Source organism: Larus michahellis, chromosome 9 (assembly GCF_964199755.1).
Source record: "Larus michahellis chromosome 9, bLarMic1.1, whole genome shotgun sequence".
In the NCBI taxonomy this organism is placed as follows: domain Eukaryota; kingdom Metazoa; phylum Chordata; class Aves; order Charadriiformes; family Laridae; genus Larus; species Larus michahellis.
In genome coordinates this window covers 22,952,799-22,970,527 of record NC_133904.1, presented here as the reverse complement: position 1 = coordinate 22,970,527, position 17,729 = coordinate 22,952,799, and the positions used below count along the sequence as shown (strand labels likewise).

Here is a 17,729-nt window from a genome sequence, read left to right as displayed (position 1 = left end):
AAAGTTTATTGCATTATATGTATATATCAGGAACTGGATGTTAAATGAAGAGTAATTCCATAGCTAACCAGAGCACACTGAGGACGCAATCCACTGGTTTTTTGCTTACCAAACTGCCTGTCATCACTCCATGTCAGCAACCTCACCTCCTCTAGGTTCACAGCACTTCCACAGCACCACTCAGGTCAAGACCTTCCAGAACTTTGCTCTGAATATTATTGTCTTTTGACAAACAATAAATGCAACTAGACAAATTAAGAGATGAGAACCCTTCACAGTGCCCACAAACCATCCTTTGGGGTACCTTCCTCCGTGAGCCAAGCTATAAAATAAGTAACTGCATCGAAGAAGTCGGGTTGGAAAAGCAAACTGCTTACAAAGACAACTTAACCCTTGATCTCTTCTGGCAGCTCAGTTTGGAACTACACAACCTCAAAAATTCATCCAAAGATGGCAGCAATCCTTTATCAGACCATAAGTTGTACACTTTTGTTCCATTTTGATAATGCAAACTCCTCCAAGACACCAATCAGTGGAATTAGCGAAACACGGATCATGTGAGATGTCAAACACCCTCCCAAAGGAATTACTTTGAGACCGTATTATGTTCCAATCTGACGTAGAAGCGCTGGTATTTGCAATTATGCAAAGGAAGATTAGAAATGAGGCAATGCTCCATACAACTTCCATATGGGAACCCGACATCCATCCACTCCCACCGAGTGGGTTGATTCTCAGAAGTTACGACCAGGCTGCTGCCACCCACGAGCAGCGGCCATCAGACATGCCAGTAATAAAGTCATAATGCTGTGCTTATTAACGAAATCAACATCTTTGCATGTAGGCTAAAGCAATTACCAGCAGTGTTGGCAAGGGTGAACAAGGGATAGAAACAGATTACCTTCAGCCAGTTTGAAGGCCTTCAAAGAGCTGAAAGGGACTCTCTCTTCAACCTTCCTACTTAAGGTCAACAGTAGGAAGAAAAATAGACAGTAAGATAGCTAAATACTCACAAATCGCGGGAAGTCATCCAAATTGCCAAGTTTGGACTTATATGGAGATAATTCAACTTGGAGATGTCCTGCCTTGTCAAGGGCAAGTACTGAGAAGGGAGCAAATGAATGATTTGGCCTTTCTACTCTGACTTTCTGCTGGAAAACTAATGTCTCTATGCATTGATCTGAGGTTCCTATAGGAAACCTAGAGCTGGAGACTTTGTAAAAAGGAAAAGACTTAAGAATAGAATAATTAAGGACATGGGAAGGGGTGCAGATTCCAGCTGGGATTACTTACTGTTTTATTCATGCCATGTCATGAGATTGCTGCAGTTGTCCCTCTTTGCTTTTGCAAAAAAACCATGCGCCTCCTTCCCCCAGACATTCGCACACACAGAATGGTTTGGGTTGGAAGGGACCTTAAAGGTCACCTAGTTCCAACCCCCCTGCCCTGGGCAGGGACATCTCCCACCAGACCAGGTTGCTCAAAGCCCCATCCAGCCTGGCCTTGAACACCTCCACGGATGGAGGCATTGACAACTTCCCTGGGAAACCTATTCCACTGCATCACCACCCTCACAGTAAAGAATTTCTTCCTGATATCCAATCTAAATCTCCCCTCTTTCAGTTTGAGGCCGTTACCCCATGTCCTATCATTACACTCCCTGATAAAGAGTCCCTCCCCATCTTTCCTATAGGCCCCCTTCAGGTACTGGAAGGCTGCTATAAGGTCTCCCCGGAGCCTTCTCTTCTCCAGGCTGAACAACCCCAAGTCTCTCAGCCTGTCTTCAGAGGAGACGTGCTCCAGCCCTCGGATCATCTTTGTGGCCCCAAGTGTCCCCCCTAAGATCAGGGAAAGGTGGAGTTTTATCTCCACAAAACATTTATAGTTTTACTTAGACAAAGAGAACTCGTTTGCTTTACCACCTAGATGCCATTTTACTACTGTTGGCCCCAGGTATCTCTGCTATCTCCAGGCTGGGGGGAATCCCACAGCACATGGTGTGAGCTGAAGCCTGCACAGATTCACCCCAGTGCGATGGCTTTCTGTGCTGTAAAAGCCATGAAGTGAAACATAAGGATAGTCAGACCTACTACTAAAATCAAGCAACAGAAACCATAGCAACAAAAGCCAGCCCTGCTCCTCCTCTCCTTCCATCCTTTCCTTGCCTCTGCTACTGCCATGGCCTGCAACGATTTCAGCTACTCCACTTTACGTGCACTATTTGAACAGCTTATTGGAACTGTTGCAGTCAAGAAAACACTCAAGAAGTTTCCTGCTGAGAGTGTACGACACCACAAGCTGAAGTTCAGACTCCAGTAAACAAAAATCTCAATCAAGTCACTCAAGATACTATGCGAACTTCAGCTCAGTTTCCACCCACTGAACTCTACAAGCCATCTCTCAACAGGGCATGAAAACATTTCAGCTACTTCCACTTCTGCCCAGCCTACACTTGGTGACTAACTAATGCAGGGGGGCATGGGAAATCACTAGTCTGAAAGCAACTGATATAAAAACCAGCAAATTATTATCAATGAGTGAGTCAGACTTCAGGAAGGAAGCAATAAGGTAACAGAATAAGCTTCTATTTAGATGCTTTTTAGCATGAAGGATTAAAATGTACTTAATCAAGGTTCAGAATTATGAAGGATGTTACTCATGCAGTAACATCATCCAATATAAAAGAGGAGGAAGCTCATGGAATTCACTGCTCCACCACATACAAGCAGTCATCCTACAGCTGGAGAACTTAATAAGCAAAGTGACACAGGCTGACATACCGGCTTAATCAAATCTTATGTTTGAGGGTCAACTGCTTTCTATCAGAGGGCATAAAATACACCCTACATAGGACCTCTTCCCTCTGACTCACATATTAACTATGGCTATAGGACTTGGTGAACCAGTGGGTTGACCTAGGGAGGAAGTCCTAAATTCCTACGTAAATCAAAGGAAACTAAATGCACAAAGCAGTTAAAGAGGGTTTGGAGAGACTGCCTGGTGTTTATTCTGCTGTCATGCTGACCAAATCAGCCAAGGAGTCTTTCCTCCAAGTACTGTGCCATGGGTTTTTCACACCTAGACTGGAAGTTAAGAGAAATACCAGTATCAAAATAAACAGTTCAAAACCAACCTCTCTGCTGCCTTAAAGCCTCTATGCAGTTTTCTTTATAAGCCAGTACATTTGAATAGCACGTGAGTAACAAAATGGAAAAAGAGAGGAAAGCCAAGAGGTACCAACTCATCATACTTACATAACTGTATTATCATCGACTAAGATATCACAGCCATGAGCAGGGCATGAAATGGTCTGGAAAAAAAAGCCAAAAAGGTCATAAAAGCAACAGTGTTTATGCTATTTTTGCATCACAAAAAATTGCAAGGCAAAAGACTTCACTCCAACCCACAGCAAAAACAGTACATAGGCTCTATCACCATGTACCAGATGTGCCACTGTGCACAGCGCGATTCCCCCCACCCACAGCAAGGACGCACTAACTCCACGTAGTTCCCTTCAGCTTCCCCTGGGGCAAAGACTGCAGTCCCCAAAGCTTTGGGGCTTGGGTTTCCTTTGTTGTTCTTTTGATTTTTTTAAACTTCAGTGGGAAAGAATTCTCCCCTTTCTTTCCCCTTCCTCTCCAACACACAGAATTTCCAGAGATAAGTCATGAGGTAGGTGACTTGGCATTTTACCTGTCCCATGCCTTCCTCCATTATTTTGGTAGTTAAATATTCACTCCAGCACTGCATACAGAACTTGTGTCCACACTCTAGGCCAGTAAAGTACTGCAATGACAAAGAACACAAGATAGTGGATCATTTTATCACGCGGATTCACTCGATCATTTCATCACGCGGATTCACTCGATCATTTCGCCCTTCTTGATGCTGTGCAGTTTCTCTCATCCCCCATACCAAACTTGAGATGCTGCTATTTATTTTGCATTATCGCCACTACAGAACATTGCCAACACGGCTTTAGTCATGCTTTGAAAGCCAGACTTTAATCCCCAGCCCTAGCAGCAAGGCAAGGTGTGGCTGACATTTCCATCCTGCCTGCCCATTTAAATTGATCCTTGTTTTAGGAGCATATCTAGAGCGTAGTGTGGTTCTCCCCACTTTTATTCTTGTAAATGAGGAAAATAAACTCAACACCACCAAACAGGTCATGGTTATAAGATGCTACGGGTCTTCTTTCCTCTTATTTTTCCATTTGGCTTGCTACCACATGTGGGTGCTGCCCAGAAGTCCCAGAATACGCACACCAGTTAATGCCCAGGCACTAATTTCCCTCTTGTAGAGGAAACAGTAAGCGACCAGTGAGCAGTCTGCATTACTGGGTGAGCACTAAACAACAAAGAATTGTGTGCACTTATGCTTTTAATGCCTACGCATAAAGTTTGCCAACTCGCTTGGTAAAGTTCCCTCTGAAACCCAGATGTTCATCAGATGACGACACTAAGGATCCTAATTGGCAGGTGTAAATTACTCAATACCATTCAATAATGAGTAGCTGCTGCAGACAGCAACAAGGACAGCTTCATCTGCGTATGCATCACCTCCACTGAGTATTTCAAGATACCATCTGGGACTGAATGGTTACACAAGGGGTGGAGAAGCAAACACTGCTGAGCAAAGACCGAAATTAAGTTACTTTTCTCAGGTCATCCTGAAGTTATTTTATACCCAGAGCCAGGGGCAAGGACAAACTGTATTTAAAACGCTTCACTCATACCACTATACCAGGTCACTATTTGACAAACCATCTTATTTTCTCAGCCAGTAAGATAAAACAAGAGCTCCTCCCTGAGATACCATCAGCTTGTATGAAACTCCATAAATGAAAGAAACCTGGTTGCCCTCCCTACAGCAGCCCAAACCAAAAGTAGGATGCTGTTAAGAGAAGAGTCTATTTTAAGAAAACAAAGTTCTAACAAAATTAGAGACTCAAAAGATTACGGCCACCACATCGCCCCCTTTGTTCACCTGACACTGGCACATCAGCTGGGTTACGCTGGTCTTTCGATGCTACAGCCACGCAGATTGCTCCAGGAAGGTGTGAGTTAGCACGTTCCTCCCACAGCCTCACCACGCAGTGATTCACGCTTGTCTGGCGCTCCTGCCATCAGCAGAGGCACAGGTTTGAACCTGAGCCTTGGGAACATGCTGCGATGCTGCAGCCAGCGGGCTCAACTCTGCCTGCCCTTCCCACAGCCCTGCCAGGGAGCGCTCACCAGGGGTGGCAAGGAGCTTAAATCCCACCAAAAACAGCCCGTGAGGGGACACGTGAGCTAAGCATTCAACTGTTCCATGTAAAAATAGAGATACCCACCCAAGCCTTTGCTTGCTTTGCAGAAAAACTGGAGCGGTGCGTCCTGCCAGCACTGCAGCTCAAGAAGAGAGGAGGCAGACAGCTATGGGGCCAGGATATACCAACCCCAAGACTGAAAAATAACCACTTTCAGTTTTTGAACCATTACTGAGCCAGGTAACAAGGTATCTGATGGTGCTATATGGCCAAGTGATGTCCCCTGGAGGTGACGGTTATGGCAGAAGAGCCCCAACGTGTAACTTTCAGGAAGCCAACAGCACACAGCCTGAAGACGGCACTGATTTTTTCCTAGAATTATGGCTTCTCCACATGTGATGGGAAATAAGCATGGACAAGGGGATCATTCCTTAATGAACCTAAATACTCCTGCAGCAAGCCCACACAGGGAGGCCCTACAGAACACAGGTAAGCATGTATCTTCATTTAGGGCTCATTCCAGTTAGTTCAGGCAGTGAAAAGATTTGCTAAATGCCCACATAAAAGGCAGCCACCACGCTTCCTCCCAGGCCGCAAAGAATTCAGAGTATCTTTCAACTCATTTCTTTACTTTGAGGGAGTTCCCAATTATTTTTGGCTAAGCTGACAGCAGATGTCAAGGGAGTGAGCAAAAAGGCCAACATAAAAACCACCAAGTGTAAAGGGTAACTGAGCTCTGAAACAGCAGGTTATCACAGGGGACAGCTCTAATTTTACCTTATCTATACTCATCACCTACTTTTCTTGCAAGGCCAAGTGCCAGCAGCAAGATGCTGCCATTCAATACCTGACCCTGCTCTTCTAGTAGCATCAAACTTCTCAAAGAAGGCATCAGCTGCCCCAAGATGTTTACGACGACAGCCTCACCCAGGCTTTCTTTACTTCAGTAGTGACGGTAGCACTGACAGACTGTCATCTGGGCGTCCTTAGAACAAACACATAGTTTGGACAACAGCACAATGTTCCCCAAACACCCCCCACCCCCCCCAGCAGTCCTGCACTCAGATGGACGAGACGCAAGAGAGGACACAGGCAAAGCCATGACCCTCTCAGTTCCCGTCTTCCAACAATAAAGGGCTCGCCCAAAATAACAACTGGGACTTGACACTGGTTCATGGGGACCCAGAGGGGCTAAAATATCTCCCTGAAGTTTTCAAACCATCAGGGTGCCAGGCTGCCTTCAGAGCATCCAATGCCTCCTTTTGCAGGTGCTTCCCAAAACCTCAAGTCACACTTCTTTGGAGATGACTGAAGAGCTGTAAAGACTTTGCATTTCCCTTTTATGTGCTTTCAAAGGCAGATGAATACCACCTGCAATGACCCCGTGAGAGGGTGAATACTTAAGATTCTCGTATTTCAACAATAGCTGTACATTGTAAATTCCCTAAACAGGTGCTACTCCAAACCCTATAGGCTGAAAGGGGCTCTCAAAAAAAATACAGCTTTCTCTGGGGGGTGAAGCTGACCATTGCAAGAGGATTTAAAAGCTGAGATTTTAGGTTAGGTATTGAACATAACTTATCCTACAATTTATAATTCACATTGACCAAAACATCTTCAAAACAGATTTCAAACCAGATGGCTTACAGTCACCTTAGACACAGAGGCACTACAGCCTTTTAAAAGAGAAATCATAAATATTAGTCTTCCTCTATGCTCCAACTTCTAGGTAAGGCAAAGAAAAAAAAGAGGTTCCTCTCTGTTGTCTTTTGACTGAAATCGACACTAACAACCAGACATCTCTGCTCACTTGCAACATATCACTGCTCCAGCTAAGAAACTGCTCCTTTAATAACTGGGCCACTACTATTTTTAATGTGCTGTTCAAACCACAAAACTGGTATTAGTGTGCTTTGTGCTGTTCTTCCCAGCAGGCAGAAAGCTGTTTCCCAGGCAGCAGGTGCACCCCCAGCCAGAGGAAAGGGCTCTCAGTTGTGAGTGCTGAGCATGTTATTCCCACCCAGCATGACAGCCACACTAAAAAGGGGAGAACAATATATTAAGAACATGAAATCGAAATTTGAAGCTCCTAAGACGACCTTTTCTGGAGATGGACATTAAGGTGCTAAAGATGTCTCCTCCCATTTTTTCTCCCCTCAATCCCTTCTCCTATTTTCATTAAAAACATCGCATAGCCCAAAATCATTTCCTCACTACTTAACATGGAAGTCTGCAGCGATTCAACAGTAAGATTTTAGCATAAGGTAGAGGGCCAAACACATTTCTCAAGCTTGTTTCTCTTTTTCAAAGCTCTTCTTCATACAAAGCAAGCATCAATTCTCCGTTGCAGCTATTCTCTAAGAAGTCAGTGCACACAAGGCTTAAAAGGAGATGCACGAAGTCTTGTGGTTCCTGGCTCAAGAGCAATAGTGATCTTAAAACTGAGAATCTCAGCTGCCTGAAACCGGCCTTTGCTCTGCTCTGCCTGCTCCAGAGCAAGGGCAAGGCTTGCAGTCAGCCCACAGCAGCAAGGGGACGTTTTTCAAGGCTACTCATAAACCCAACGTGGTTTCCATTCTTGCCGAAAAGCAAGTTCTTAAAACACATAAAAGAGCAAGAGTGGAAGCCTTACGAAAGGACTGCTCTGCTCTTTAAAGGGCAGGCAGACGTTCCAGTGTTTCAGAGGGTCAGGAGAGCTCCACCAGGAAGGGGAAGTTTCAGTAAAGGAAGAATTCCTCAGGCATGTCAGCACCCCGCCTTTTGGCAAAGCCACAGATGGACTCTCACATCTGAGCTTTTCCACTGATCTCCTTTTCTTCCAGGATCTCCCATCATTATGTCCTGCCTCTGGAAAGTCACAGAAGTTGCTTGCCTGTACAAAACCCAGCAGAAGCCTGGACCTCTGCTTAGTGTACCGGCAAGTTTAGTAGTTGTGAACAGCTACCAAAAAACTGGAGCACTTTTACCAATCTTACCACCAACCAGAAGACTAATTTAGAGCCCCAGCAAGCACTTCTACCCTAATCTTCTCCGATTAAGAAGGTATTGCACAAACACGATAAAGATCCAAAGACATCCACACAGGTTGTGTTCTTTGAACAGCACAACTTCGTTTTACTCCTAGTCCTACTTTTATTCTAGGCTTTCTAGCTTGGCTATTTGGCATCATTATTTACTACTTTTATAAACTGTTTCCAGTCTGGTCATTCTATTGAACTAAATCCCTTTACCCATCATGCTTTACACATAGTTTTTCTTTCATGTATCATTTATTTGCATATCTCAATTGGTATCTGACCTTTGTAAAAAAATAAAAAATAAAAAAAATCACTTGATCTACTGCTTGCTTCTTTCTGAAGAACTCTACCACGCTGCGGCCCAGACCCCAGCATCCTCAAAGGTTTTGGCAAAAAGGATAACGATCTCATTTGAAACACAATCCCATTTTGGGTAAACTAATACTGGTTAAGGTTTGTTTAAAAAAAGAAAAAGAGCTTGTCAAACCACACAGTAGGAATTAAAGAGAACACATGAAGGACGACGTAATTCTGTGGTCCCCCACCACACTGCTTGGATCAGCTGCGGCACACAAGACATAAGGTTCATTGCACTAAGAAACAATCTCAGACGCAGTTTTCTGTGTCTACTACAGATTAGAAGATTCAATGAAACAAGCAAAATCTCAGTTTCATTCCAAAAGCTTTTTTTAAAATACCGTCGGAGGCATCCTTACAGACTGCTGCCCAAAAGGTTAAGTTTCCGATATCCAAGTTGGGGCGGTTAGTGGTCAGCTACCACCTGGGCTGCCAGGTACTCACCGAGTTCGAGTAGTTCAGATAGCAGATCTGACAAGGCATATCCTGGGCTGATGACCTTGTGTTCATCTGGCGCGTTCGAGACTTTTTACTTGGATTAATTACATGACACTCTGCAAAGAGTTTCTCCAAGTTGCCATCGAAGTACCTGCATCAGACACACAAGAGAACAAGAATTTAACTACCTTCTCTGGAAGTCATTTTTCAAGTTCTGTTTGGGAATTAAATGTACAAAGTTGGTTTTAATACATCCAAAAGCTCACACACCCACTACTTTTAGCAAACTCTTCACTAACAAAATACAACCCAGCCCTGACCACAGAGGTGAATATTGGAAAGCTGCATCATTTCAGAGATTTGGGCTTGAATTGCACACTCCTGAAAATTCAGGTACCTTCAATGGTTCAGCTGCATTTCAAGTAATTCATGATTCTCCATGGTGATTTCTTTGGATTAAAACTCAAAGACTGGGAACTGAAGCAAGAACATCTTACTTCACAGTCCAGGTATCAGGACACCTTCCTAAAGCACAGGTTTGATGCCCCCAGGCACAATTCTCTTTCCCGCTTAAGCCTTCCATTTTCCTGTAATATTCTAATCACTAAAGCATTAAAGAGGAGGCAGGAAGCAGCAATCAGTCACGGTTCGTGATTCGGCAGGTTCCTGTACTTCACGTTTTCCTTCATGTACTCCGTTCACATTAGGTGTGCCCCAAAGAGGTCCAGACTTCAGTTCTGGCCCTTCTTTCTCTGATCCAAGGAGAAACGTGTCAGCAGGGTCAGACACTTGGTTCAGCTGATGATGCACTCACACACAGTCACCGATCTCTCATTAAGGCAGATGCAGGACTGCGTTTCACACACTTCAGTCATCTCCAGAGTTTGGGAACAATTGCTGCTGCATCAGGCCTCTATCAGATCAGGACTCTGATCTCCAGTTAGACCAGTCTTCAATTTCACACTTAACACCTTGCCCATGTCCAAAGCCTGCAACAGAGCTAATGCAGAGCCCGCCTCTTAGACCAAAATCCCGGCCATTTGAGTATCTTTTGTCTCCAGTCAACTTGAGATATTTTAATAACCTCCTATGAAAATACAATTCCAGGTTTACAAATGCTTCCAAAGATTAGATATCTCATGGCAGGGAGCATGCAAAATCGGCTGGGGGGAGGATAAGAGACCACTTTATTTCCTGTTCCCTTCAGGAAAAAAATACTGTTTTGGTTTACAGTCTTACAGAAAGCTCTTCAACTTGGTAAGGAGGACCAGATTTGAAAGAACCGTGAGTAGGCAGGTCAGCCTCCTCCCAACATCAGGACACCAAGTATCTTTCTCCAGCCTGCAGCATCTGCAAAGAACTAATCAAATATGATAATTAACCAGCTAACCTACAGGTACATCCCCCAATTCAATGCCAGTAAACAAGCCATCCCTAACATCAGCAGCAAGTTAAATTCAAATAAGGTGGCACCTACCTAGGGGAAAAAGAAAACACACACTTGACCATCGTACAGTTATGTTTAAGACCAGCAAATTTACTCGCAGCAGACAACGGTCCCAGTAGCTAAACACAAGGGCACGACTGAAGTTAAAGAGTCTTTACAAGGCACATACTTAAACTCATCACAGACCAGACCAAAAAAAGAATCTGCTGTCCACCAACAGATAGAGAAGAACCAAGACTTTCTGCTGGTGAAAGAAGTTACTGGGCGTCTCTCAAGTCTGGGACTAGGCCTGGTATCTAACCCCAAACGCCTCTGGGTAGATGGTCTTATCCTGCAGTATTGCCAAAGAGTTCCAAATCCACAGCAGCTCTCTTACAGCACTACCTACTGACAAGACTTGACGTACAGTTAAAAAGGGTTAACTCACTGCTGGTTCCTATGTTTCTTGATGCAGTTCACATACTTTGGATCTTAATTTTCAAGACACTGAATTTTGAAGGTGGTGGTGAATTCTGGCATTGCAGCATACACAAGGCTTTGCCACTGTTTGCTCAGGGATTTAACTCAACCAAGTTATTTTGTTTGCCTTCAGGATTACTTATATCTAGAAGACTTTAGCAAGCGAGTACAGTGCAGTCCCATTATAGGCAGTATTAAAGACCCATGAATAAATATTAACTCCATAAAAGGTTTCCAGCACGATCAGTGTAGGACATCCTCCGTTTGAAAGGAGCAAACAGTTGGGTGGGATGTTTGCTAAGAAAATAGTTTTGAAGACAAATGCTATGATGCAACTAGAATGCTGGCATTCGTGGTCAGCTAAATGCTTATGGAAATACCAGAGATACTTGTACTGGTGGGCTGGTTTTAAGGGTGCGTATCCACTTCAGGAACTTGACTTCACCACTTGCACCAGGCAGTTCTATTTTTACCAAATCCCTGCAAAAGCTACTCTTCTGAGCCATGACACCTCCTGCCCAACACCAAGAAATATGGACAGTAAGTCAGCAGCAACTGCTGTTCACCTGGAATTACCTATCCCCCCTGAATACCAACAGGTAACTAATGCAGAACAACCATTTCCTTCCCAGGCTTTCAGTAGTTTCCCAATAACAGATAGAAAAAAAAGTGATCTGACACTGGGTGTTTCTTGGGGCTAAATGCTAATGGTAACGGTTAACTCAAGTAAGAAGCATGGACTTGAGTCCTTAACCAATCTACATATTTCCAAAGCACTGATACACTGCAAAGCTTCCAGGTGCTTGCCTTTTGGTACACCAGTCACAGCTCATATTAACTGGTTTCCATCTCAGAAATGCCTGGTCTCTCCTACACTTACAAAGGAGAAGCAAATGAGGCAGCCGAGAGCCTCAGCCAGGGCCATGCAGAGGAGAGAGAAAACATAAATCCAAGAAAAAAGGCTACATTTTGCCTTTTGAACTCTGCTGCACTCTTAAATTCTTACGGAGTTCACTCCGCTCTTTGGGATTACCACTTGTAAACCCCACCAGTGTTGAAGAGAAACAGGGTATCGAGTATTCCTCCTTCCCCACGCTGTTTTCTTTTAATGCACTTGCTTTCTTTGCTGTGCCAGGGTGCACTGAGCAAGTAAGTTCCACATATGTGTCTCAGACTCAAAATGATGCTGTCGCTGGGCAGTAAGAAAATGCAGAAGAAAACCTGGACCTCCCTAAAAATACCCCTTTGCAATGGGCACTGCAGAATAAAGTCCAACACTTCTCTAACTGCTCCACCACTCCTTCTGCAAATACACCAAGGGCCCAGTCAAAAGACTGTTTCAGTTCCTTCAGAGGTTAGAAATGACTCTCTAATTCCTATTACCACACCTTTTTTCCACTTGTTCAAGCATCAACACAGATTGTGGTTTGAGCAGACCTCCCTTTGCCCTTCCAGTGTTCCTCCGTGGAAGGACTCACAGGCAGCAGCTGCAGCACCTTTCCCAACAAGCAGAGAAGCTTCTCACATGCCACTTCTCCACTTCCTTGTCCCAGCAAACCTTCTCAGCCACTGGTTTCCATTTCCATTCATCCTTCATGAACCCAAGGAGGCCACAACAAATGCGATCCTGGTTAAGATCTCACCACAATTTCATCCAATCTCATACAACTTCATCTACATTTCTCCTGCGAACCTAATGCATCCCAAATGATGTCTACCTTTCCCCAGAGCTCCTTTTCCAGCTCTGTTGATGAGACCTCTTGTGACACTTTGTACCACTTTCATTGCTAGGATCCGTCAGCTGTCTGGGTTTTTTTTTCTTTTTTCCCTTTATGACATCTGGATCCTCCTCTGAACCAAATGCCTCCAAAGAGATTTATGCCAAGATATTCGTTAACACTGACAAACATTCACCCCAAAAGCACCCGACAAGGGAATTACTAACAGGTTCCATCTAGTCTGCTGCTTCCCTTTTGAGAAAAGTAACTCCATACACACCATCCTAACAGCTGAACCCAATGTATGTCACATAAAATACATCGCAGAGTTGCATGCCATCACCTCTGCTGTGAAACACGGGAGAAAACCCCTTTAATTCCCTGCTTGCTTCCTTCACAACTCCAAGGGGTTTGATTTTTCCTCAAGCCATCCCTCCACTTCTCACTATTAAGGGATTGCTTCTTAGTTGCTTGGTCCATATTTTCATCTTAGGGAGGAGCACAGCACCTTTAACAGCCTTTTAAATCCTTTATCCTCTTCTCCCTTTGCAATGTGGACATTCAGCAATTCTAGCACTTCTGACGCTCAAGAATGTTGTGGTCTATTCAACACCAGACTCTTTGCTCAATATAGCTGACTTCAACAACTGGTTCTATTGGTTTTTCAAAATCCAGTCTCTTCACCGCAGACAAAGTTGTTTTCTCTGCTACTTTAAAATGAACAGGCACACCAGTGACTTATTTTCAAGTTCTTCTATGATTTCTTCACTGCGTACCACCACAAAGTCCATAACATCAGGTCTTTTTGTCAGATGGATCAAGCTGTCAGCTTCTTTATTTCCTCAAAATTTCCTCCTGCTGCTGGTGACTGCCTAATCACAATTTTCTACACATAATCAAATCCTGTCCAAGGAAGTATCAAAGATAAAAAGCCTTATCGCTGAAGAAAGTACACACTTTGGGATATTTACTTTAGTGAAAGGGCATTTGTGAATGTCAGAGAATCGGTATGCCTGCAGTAAAAGATATCTTCATACGAAAAAGCCTGCCATACACAATTTTTCACCTCTTCGGCCTCTGATGAATAGTGTTAAGCCGTTATTTGTCCAAAGGAAAGCAGATGGCCAGGTACCTACAGAGAGGAGTCAGACCCTGAATGCAAGGGCAAGAGGCAATCTGGGCTAGCAGCCAAGCCACTGGGGCCATCCTGGCATCCTCCTCTGCTCAGAGGCAACAGAAACACACAGCCACCAAGATAAAGAACCTAGCAGGGACTGCAATACTTCTCTCTCTACCTCCAGGGATTAAATTGGGCCTTTGGCTCCATGCTGAAATACTTTTCTTTAATTAAAAAAAAAAAAAAAAGACCGGGGAAGGCAGACAAAGCAGGAGAGCTGCATTTTGGTCTTTTCATCATGGGGAGGTTCATGCCCAAAACTCCCCTCAGGAGGGACGGATGCTATCAGTCATAGTAAAATTGGAAGGTAATCAAGGTAAAGTTATAAACTAAAGCACTTTCTTCTCTTAATTGTAAGGTTACCTGGTCAATCTGCACCTGTCAGTCTCCTGTTTCCATTAGCCAAGCTTGTGAGACAGAGGAAAACACAGTATTTAACATCCTTATTCTCCAAAACACACACAGCATATCAGAACCTGAACTCAAGTACTTCCTCCAGTATCCACTTCCATCCTACAAACAAATCCACCCCAAAACACCAGTTTTGCTTTTGGACACAATCAAATAATTAGTGCCCCACCAGTGGGATAGGGCAGTTTTTCAACTGTGGCTATTACTTCACTGTAAGTAGAATAAATACCTGTAACATATCTGCCCTCTTAATAACGCCATGCAATTATTCCATGACAAAGCTGGCCCAGGCAATAATAACCTGCCTATTAAAAATACGCATAACAATGAAAAAAAGCCATGAAGAGGTTTGCATGTGCTAAAACATGAAATTTTCATCTCATGAGCTCAGCCCTCACCACACTCAGCACTTACTAAAAAAGAAGCCGCTTTGTTTATCTGCTTTACTACAGGCAAAGTTTGATAAGGCCGCCTCTTAGGTCGTGCTGACTCACGATGAACTAAGGTAAAACAGACCCTGGGCAGGTGCTGTAAATACACACCATTGAGCAAGTGCGTTCAAACTCTGACCTGGTGTGAAATCAAGCACCAAATATTGCACCCAAACATTACATCTTAGCAAGCATTAAACCCACCCAGACTGCAGGCAACAACAGGAATTTCCTGGGAAGTCTTCCTCGTGGTTATTTAGGAGTAGAAGAGGCCAAATTTATACCAGTTCCACTGCTTAAGAGTCACCCAAGAAAAAAAACCAAACATATATGTCTCCATCACTGTTGCAGAAAGTGAATTCAACTGGTGTGAAAGAAAAGAGTGTGTGAGCGCTTTTTCTTGGCGTTTGGGTTTTTGCCCCTAAAAAAATAAAGTAGTGTTTAATTTTTATTTTTTTTCCTTGTTAGAATATGCTTCTCTGCCCCACCACAAATGCCTCCCAGTGTTTTGCAGCTAGCTCATTTTACACAGGCGCAATCCTGCAATAAGATTTGCTGGCCACACACGAAGTCAAACAAGTCTCAAAAGTGATCTCTAGTTTGGAAGATTAACCAAGCCTGAGTGTGGGCTTAATTGGGCTTCTCACGTTCGCCTGAATGAGAATGACGTCTATTTTAGCAAAAAGATGTGATCTGTAGCTGGCTCAGGGCATCATTTCCAGCTCCAGCACTATTTCAAAGTGATTGCTTCGCATCCTGGCTACTGAGGTGACCACCTGCCTCCCACCCGGCACAAAATCTTCTTGAACACTAAGAGCCAGCTCTCAGCCTCTTCCCAGCCTCCCGCTCCTGCTGGGAGCTATTTGGTGAAGAAGTGACAAAAAGCAGCACCAGCTACTTGAGAAACAGAATGTTTTAATGTTTTTCTAATACAACAGGACATCCACACCAGAAGTCTGCCTGGTGTGCAATAGGTCTGCACAAGCAAGGGTCACGTATTGCATTACTCACAGGGCAATCCTATAGAATTAAGATAAGTATTTTAATGAATATGTACCAAGAGTAAATGTTTACCTGTGGACTTTGTAAATATTTACACATACTTAAAATGTTTTGGTTGGAAACTGTAAAAGCCTTAACAATAATACCTCACATAGAAGTGGTTGATACCTTCCTTTGAAAAAATCCACAGTCCATTTTTATTTCTTTTTTTTTTTTTTTTTAAATTGATGGCAGCTTTAGACAAGCTAAAAAAACCTACTGAATACCGGATGACATTTCAGTACACTTTACGTAGAGGTATCTCAAAGTGAGATGGAGATAGCCAAGGAGAGTGAACTTTAGCCTGACCAAAAGAACCAGCACAAGAAACTCGAATACAAAGAAGTGAACAGACACAGGCTGGAAAAGGAACTAAATCAGAATGCTTAACAGCTGTAGTAAGAGTTAAATAGCCTCAATGTGACTATATTTGTAACACAAAGCTTTCATGCTTCCAACATTAACTAAAAGAGGTCAATCTCAGGAAAGAAAGCAGAGACTAGAAAGCTTTAAAAAAATATAATCACCTCAGGAAAAAAAAAAAATCTAGGCCAAACAAAACATAAGAGATACCTGAGCACCATCACTAACTGAAAGTGTTACACAAAGGGGGCTAAAGGTGTCCTAAATCCCTTATCCCAGGAGAGTGGAAGTACTTAAACTCCACGACTGTCGGCTCAAAACCTGTTGCTCTTCCCCACTTGCACCTGGCATGAAGGAGCACCCAACTACAGGGGCTCAGCCCGCAGCACCCACAGGCTGGTGACGGGTGTTCATCAATTCAACAGCACTACCAGTAATCGTTTCTGCACAGGGTTTTAAGATGACAACGCATCCGATCTCCTTACACCCTGATCACCAGGCAAAGGAAATGACAATCCTAATCCCAAACAATCCCACCAGGCAGAGTCCTCCTGCTCTCACCCGCAACCCACCCACTTGTGTCACTTAATGGTTGTTAAGACCAGCAAAGACTGTAACAACTAGTAAGTCCCTGTATGGCCTGGTCCTGACTGATTCTCCCCCCTTTTTCAAGCTTCTACAAGTAAACGGAGTTCTCCAGCTCCCTCACACTCTCTTCAACAGCAACAAACCCCAAGTCCATTACCACTGGAGATGGATTTGACCTTGTCCTGTTTTCAGCTGGGATGGAGTTAATTTTCTTCCCAGTAGCTGCTGTGTTTTGGATTTAATATGAGAATAATGCTGATAACACATATGGGTTTAGTTGTTGCTAAGTAATGCTTATATTAAGTCAAGGACATTTTCAGCTTCCCATAGAAGCTGAGAGGGAGCATAGGCAGGACAAGCTGGCCAGAGGAATATTCCAGAGCACAGACATCATCACTCATTTTGTACGTTCTTTTACCATTATTATTACTGTTTTCTCTTCTGTTACTGTTCTATTGAACTGTCTTTATCTCAACCCATGACGTTTTTTTTTTTTTCTTTTTCTCCCTCTTTTCCCTCTCCCACTGGGGCTGGGGGAAAGCGATCCTAGTTGCTGGCTGGGGTTAAACCATGACAGGCCCCCACTGTATAACAAGCTACAAGAAGTACCTTCACCAGCAACATTCCCGAAGAGCTGGGAATGAAAGATGAGAAGTAACCATAAAACGCTCTGCTCTGAGGAGGAGGGAGAGGCAAAATTCAATCCATTATTTATGCACATGCTAAAAAAAACCCTAGAAGATGCACTTTACCAGTACCCTTTATCCGTCAAGAACAATTTAGTCTCAGTAAGACTAACAAATAAACACGTCAGGAATACACATACCAGAATGACATGCAAGAGCAACTAAATCCAAATCCAAACCAGTTCCAAGATAACAGGAACCTGTTCCTGCTTGCTTTTTTCCAGAGCCTGTGGAAACGCCGTGCTTGTTGTATGTGTTCAGACTGGAAGGCATCCCTTCCTCCAAGGAGCAACTAACTTCCCAACTTCTCCGAAGCCTAATAGGCATTACCGATATTTAAAAAAGGAG

The 17,729-nt window shown here is 43.7% G+C and overlaps 1 protein-coding gene across 7 annotated transcripts in view; it reads right to left on the bottom strand.

Annotated features, from left to right (window-relative positions):
• ARIH1 (ariadne RBR E3 ubiquitin protein ligase 1) overlaps window positions 1–17,729 on the bottom strand; it is a 64,876-nt gene that overhangs the window by 20,558 nt on the left and 26,589 nt on the right. For all 7 annotated transcript variants that reach the window (XR_012589210.1, XR_012589212.1, XR_012589211.1 and 4 more), the window contains 3 exons: window positions 9,067–9,211; window positions 3,694–3,786; window positions 3,255–3,310 (listed from right to left, as the gene is read on the bottom strand). Coding sequence is in view for 4 of the 7 variants with exons in the window: in XM_074601995.1 (XP_074458096.1) it covers window positions 3,255–3,310; window positions 3,694–3,786; window positions 9,067–9,211 (294 nt within the window). In the remaining 3 variants the exon portion in view is untranslated. The remainder of the gene's footprint in view (window positions 1–3,254; window positions 3,311–3,693; window positions 3,787–9,066; window positions 9,212–17,729) is intronic.